The sequence below is a fragment of the Opisthorchis viverrini genome (genome assembly GCF_000715545.1).
Source record: "Opisthorchis viverrini unplaced genomic scaffold opera_v5_9, whole genome shotgun sequence".
NCBI classification, from domain to species: Eukaryota; Metazoa; Platyhelminthes; class Trematoda; order Opisthorchiida; family Opisthorchiidae; genus Opisthorchis; species Opisthorchis viverrini.
This window is the reverse complement of record NW_008751665.1, coordinates 789,278-795,758: the sequence shown is the minus strand read 5'-3', so window position 1 is coordinate 795,758 and position 6,481 is coordinate 789,278. Positions and strand designations below refer to the sequence as shown.

Below are 6,481 nucleotides of genomic sequence, written 5' to 3'. Positions count from 1 at the left end.
CAAAGGTATTCCGACATCTTGCTTCTTGCCGTGCTTGTCCGCATTTTGCACGAGGGTTTCTGACACCAACTCATTTCTTTTCGTCTGCAACAATTTTGTTCTTTGAAAGGTTTAGTTTGACTCTCGGAGCTACGGTTTGTTACATGTGGTCTGCTCAGATTGAATGCAGTTACAGCGAATTCGTCAGTGCAAACGAAAGTCTGGTATTTTCTTTGTTTCTAACACATGCACGTTGTTTCCAGGCTTTCCGGTGAAGTCTCAGTTTACCACATCGATCAGTGTTCAGTCGAGGTTGACTTTGATAAAAACATTTGCGCCGCCACAGTGTGCTTTCGGTCTCAGCCTCTAACCCCTCTCTCTCTCTCTCTGCATCGTGTGCAGGCTGTCTTGACAGCGCAACTGTTTGCTGTCACACCAGCAAAGTAAACGGTCGTTGCTCTTTGGGTGTGTTGGGTAGTAGCTTAGAGATCGACAATTAAAGTTTCGCCGTGTACAGTATGCAATTTGGTCCAATTAGTGAAGTAAGTCTAAGCTTAAAAGCCGAGAAGTAGTGTGTACACGTTTCACCCTTATTGAGAACTAAACCGCTCGGTCAAGGGGGGGGGCTAATCAACAGTGTGATTAACTTGCATTCAGACAGGAACTAGGGCCCTCAGTCTTCACTCACGATATCTTTATGTAGAATAGTGGGATTCCCAATAAGGATAGGATGGAACTACAGTGCTCCTCAATTTCCCGGGACAGACTGCGTTCGCAGGACGAATTCTCTTTTGGGATTCCAAATTTACGCCTTCAGTTCAAAAGAAGTAACATCATTCGGATCGATTTGTGTACGTCCGTTTTAGTGAGAAATGATCACAGGTAGAGCAACTGTCTCAGGTAAGAGATGCTTGCACGCACTCTGAGTTTCATCGGATTTTGGATTCATGGAATCAACTATCCATATGAGATCAGGTTAAGTGATGACCAGAATGAAGATGATTACCAAACTAAACAGTTTTTTCAACACGAGTATCATGACTAAGGAGTTTGGGTTGGCTTGTAATGAAACCTCAACTGCCACAATCCGTAGTTAGGAAGATCATTGCAGGTTCAGAAAAAGAGACATCTGTTCCCAGAACATGGTTGTACTAGTGTTCAGTTGTAGTCAGACTGTGATCAAAACGAGCAGCATGCTGTAGGTCTCAGCCAAACAGCTGACCACAGGCTATACATGTGACCCCAGTATGACATGAACCCCGTCGTTTTCTGTTAGCTGTACATCCAATAGAACAGACACCAGCGTCAATAAAATTTTACCGAAGATTGAAACTAATTCGGCATAGTTCCGACATGATATCTCCCAATCTCGCAAGTTCAGTCCGACAGGAAATCTTCATGTTTAAAACTGACATTACACTTCAAATATAAAGCTATACACTCCAACCTTCTGGGATGACTTTCAATTTGGCTCGCTGGTAATGCCTCTCAACCACTTCGGCCGTGTTGTGTTGTTGTAATCCTCCGCTAGTCAGTTGGGAGCTAAGTTTTTTGGTCAGAATATGGAGTATGCAGCTCCATTCCATTAATAGAACACATCCAAAATAATCCTGTTTTATTCACAGAGAAATTGCACGGAATGCATTCAGTCATTTTTCGAAGAATAGCAGGAAACCATCTAAAAGTCACCCCAGTTGATTGTTACAAAAATATCAGAATGTTGTGCCAACATACTACTAACAGTCTAATTTAAGTAACAGTGTCCAGTTAGGTAGCACATTTACAAAGTTCCCGGTTAATCAAATGGTTTTTGAGTGCATATACTTACATTTTCTATCCGATGAGAATTTGTTTGCTGGAAATTTCTCTCTCGGGTTGCTCGACCAAACCTGACACAAATGTCTAGTCGCGGGAGGAATATAAATGATACTATATCCCTCCAAGTTTCGCGTTAATCAAACTGCCAACCAGCAGCTCCTAGACGGACCGTCAAGTTTTCAAAAACTACTAGTCTGGAAGTTGCGGGTTCAAAATTCTCTGGAGTTTCGCGCACTGCTGATGATTTTCAACAAGAATGAAACAACTGCACAGTGCTTTCCAGGTTTTCAATATAGACAGACTTCACTTACGGGGGAGGGAATCTCGACTGAATTTTCCAAATATTCTGACGCCATAAACAAATTCCATCTTGGTCAGCTTGATCGGACTCCCAAAACCTCCAAGATATCTGAACAAGCGACGCTAGACTTTGTGAAGAACTGAAACTGGTCATGCAAACGCTGCAGTTACACAAACTAAACTACCGTGTAAAACTACGGCTCTAACCAGTCATTTTGGTAGAAAAATCGTTTAAGCGTAACGGTATTTCGGTGCATAGACGCTATGCCACCCTAGTAAATGAGGATGCTCTGTGCATAGACAATCGACACCGTTGAAAATAACTACACTATTCTCTCGGTCTGTGGTTCTTACGTTGCCATAGGTTTACTTGCAAACCAACACTCCGACTGCTAACTCAGTACATGAAAGTTTTACGGGAATAACATGCTACTTCAATTCCGTTCAAACAACTTTTTGTCTTCTAAAGAGCATGCGACTAAAATGCAGATTATATCACTTGTGAGGAGATAAAAGGGTTTGTACTCTGCTTGTAGACAGTGTCATTTTCACATACCTGTCAATGAGATATTTCAACACTAAGCGTCTAGTCACAATGTGATATGTTGTATCGATCGGATATACTTGAACAAAACCTTATCCGCAGATAACAGACCGAACACTGTGTTCATCTCACCCGCACTCGACAGACACTGTCGTGATTATTCGGAAAATCGTATCAGAATCGACACCTCACATACTACTGGTATTTCAGTATGCTACTGGGTAGGAGATGAGACCTGGAAACGACTTGATGACTATGAGACGATTTACCTATAAACAAATGGAAACAGAGTACACTCCCCGCAGCAATATTTTCAGATGGAGTTCCTGCAGGAAAACAAGTGGGGAGTACATGTTCGTCGTGTGTGTGCTTAAAGTCTGTACAAGTTGTTTACAAGTAAGTGTTTATTAAGACCGATCTAGGGAACCCTATCTACAAAAGTGTCATTATCATCAACCGTTGAAATATCTGAGAATCAACTGTATTTCCATCCCCAAACTAACTAACGGTTTGTATAAAACTCACGAATGTCGTGGTATAGGTATACTTCGAAAATTTGAACCATCTCATTGTTAGGACCGGTTCGACCACCTGAAATCCAGCTAACATGCTCTAAATAAATCGATATAAACTGTTTCTGTTCAACACTTTTCCAAAAAGGAGGGCGAGATGCGTCTTCACAGGTTTCGTAAGCAGTTGGTAAATGACATCTTCAGTATTACACTGTAGATTTGCGTGACTAATTAATCGGCGCTGTTTAAAAAAAAAATTAGAAAATTCGTTGACAAGGCGGCCGTCAGCAGAACGTACTGAAATCTTTATCCAGTAATGTGTGAAGATTCGCAAGTTCGTTTTTGCTAAAAGAAAGATGTGTATCGTATGATTGGGCGTTTTGTTTTAGGGATCCGGTCTTCAACTGTAACATGCTTTCGGTGCCTATCTGCCACACCAGCCGATGAGAACACGAGGGCTGATAAACTGCCAAGATGCCCATGCAGCTAAGACTGGATTAATCGACATGCCGAGGTTAGGTTCGAACCGTGAACCATCCTGTCAGTAAGTTCGCGCCCCAGTCACTGAGCAATCTCGAGCTCACGGAACTGAGCAACTCATCGTTCACTTCTATCGGGAACGTTGATTCGTGGATGATCGAGTTCTACAGGGGAACGCAGAAGAAGTATCCACGGGATAATGCAAACTGAGAAAAAACAATCAATATCTAACTTCGGTAACACTGAGACCGGATTTAGTACCACGTTTTGGACTGGTGCTATTGAGAGTGGATTGTGCATATACTAAATAGGGGAAGTTTACTTCTATACATAAACTGTCATCGCCGACTTGGAGCCTATGAGCTATACGGTATTCAGTATTTTACTTGTTTAGAGACAATAGACCAGTCTCTATTACTGAAAGCCAATCAAGAAGATGAAGGAAAACCCCGACAGTACCCCTTCATTGATGAAGGACGCGTAGGAACTTCCAAGACATATTCCCATAGAGAGGGCTGACTGGAAAAAACATATTGTGCCATATATCACCGAATTAACGTGACTTTATTAAGATTCAGGTGTCTCAGGCAAATTTCACGCTCAAGGGACGCAGTATTCTATTTTGACTCGAAGTACTGCTCTGTTAGTAATCATAGATAGCCCCGAGTGAAACATGTTTTCAGCGCTGCAAGCTGAATATATCTGAGCGATGTGGCACGCATGCCGAGTTAACATGCGCTGAGAACAGCGTTGTTTTCCGTGCCCAGTTCGGAGTGGGGAACTTGAAAGCGGATAGATGACATAGTCGAGGGGAATGGGAGATACTACGTAAAATGTGGGAGCTGTTCTCTTATTAAGATGGGATGCGCGTGATCTTGTTCCTGCTTGGCTTGAGAAAATGGAAAGAATGCCGGAAAACGATTATCCACAATCCAGTAAACGGACAAAACCGATGAGTATGTAGACAAACAACCGCAGAGGGCAGTCATAGATGTGAACTTGGAGATATGACAGAGGGATAGCAATTATGCACGTCGATGTCAATTTTACTGTTGGAAATCATTTTGAGGTCCGCAGTAGCTATTTTCTACCATCCTTATAAGCAGCAGTTCGATTTGCATCAGACCGGGGGCTAGTTTCTGAGATTCTATATAAGGACATGGGATTATGTTGGCTTATGAAACGTCTATACGCTGATCTTGTAAGAGATGCCAAAGTAGTCATCAGGCGTTTCCTCAAGTCAGCTTGCTCAAAAGCGGAAGATTCGAAATAGCCGTGTACGAAGGGTTCTGTAATGCAAGCATGACACCTGAAGCCAAAAAGGAACCTGTCAATTGAAGAGATTGTCCAGAACATGGGTAATGAAAAGGTCAGTCAGACATTGAAATGTTAAACAGTCAGGCACGGAACATTCTACTCAGTGCAGAACACTGGGTGGTTTTCGTCTTATATGGGGATGCTGGTTACCTTACAGATGGAGCGTTCGCCATACTTCGGTTTGTTCTTCGTAATTTAATAATTTAATTCATCATCAGCGTGTCCCTGTTTCAATGGTCACTTCACCGAGTACGCGAATGAACGAGGCCTCGTAAATGTCACTTGCTTCGAGGTGGTATACAAAAAGTCTCTGGTTAATGGTGCACCAAATATTTCATTTCGAACACCGGCTGATGGATTTGTAAACGACTAACTATAGTATCGTCTAGAAATCAGTAGTGTAATCTACAACACTGCTGACGCCGTCGTTTCACTTAATTCTGTGATATGTAACCCTAAGGTTGATCGATTTTCAGGCGAAGGGGGATTGCTTCGAATAAGTTGCACTTTGTCTTCAGTTGGTATTCTGGCGAAACCAAATTTAACTTGAACTGTAGGTTGGCCGTTGGTCGCAGTCCTCACCGCAATGCACGAAGTAACCACATGCTCCAGTCATGACTTGACACTATTGCTTATTCCCATAGAGGTAAGTTACAACACAAATGAAAAGTTCATTTGTTCTAAAAGTTTTTCAGGGGATTATCTGAAGAGATAAGCCAAGATAGTGGAGTGGTTGAGGCGGAAACTTACAATTCGGAAGGTTCGTTCAACTCTCAGTGTACCACAGGCACATTGGTTCCAGTTGCTACAGTTTCAATCACCGGAACACGGGAGAGTGTAGGACATACAGCCAAATCTTGGGGATGATGATGTGTTCTGTTTGTTCGGAAACTGGGTAGTGAAGGCGATAACTTTGATTCACGAGGGCCACTGGCCGCGCGACTAAGCCATTTCTATTAGTGTCATTAGCCATTCAGATGCATCAAATAGAGAGCTAGAGGAAAGCACGTCATTGCAGTTTTTTGTCCGGTATGCATTCTCTAGTGGTGAACAACTGTTTTGGCCTTTACATCACCCTGGTTTGAATTGTCTTCTTCATATTTTGGCGCAATTATTCTGGTGTGCTCGAACCGGGTCTGTGAATATCGTTTCACTGACTATGCTGGGAAGAAATCCACTGTACGCCTCTTCCTCAACCTTTGCATAGATTTTCCTGTCAAAGCAGTGCACTCATACGCATGCGTCAAAATGAGAGTCTATCGGTATTCCCCTTCCACACATCAATCCCATGGAAAGTATAGTTTCTTCTAGAGTTTATGTAGAAATTTATTGGCTGGACGGCTTGCTCTCATCTGTGCCTTCTGAAGCGGTCAGGTTATACAGAAGCAACACCGGAAATCCAGATTTCCTTCATTACCCTTATCTAGACGAAGCAATTAGAAAACGATAGGTGAGAATATAGATCTGTGGCAGAACAAAGAGAGGAAGTTCATTGGTGGTCTGCAGAGTTTGCATACCTATCATTTCATTC

General features: G+C 42.5%; 1 protein-coding gene across 1 annotated transcript in view; it reads left to right on the top strand.

Moving 5' to 3' along the window:
* The window catches only part of T265_00861 (hypothetical protein), a gene marked incomplete at both ends in the record, with an annotated part of 29,678 nt that overhangs the window by 9,324 nt on the left and 13,873 nt on the right, over nucleotides 1-6,481 (top strand). Inside the window, one exon of the mRNA XM_009164756.1 lies at nucleotides 5,508-5,596. Coding sequence (XP_009163020.1) covers nucleotides 5,508-5,596 — 89 coding nt within the window. The remainder of the gene's footprint in view (nucleotides 1-5,507; nucleotides 5,597-6,481) is intronic.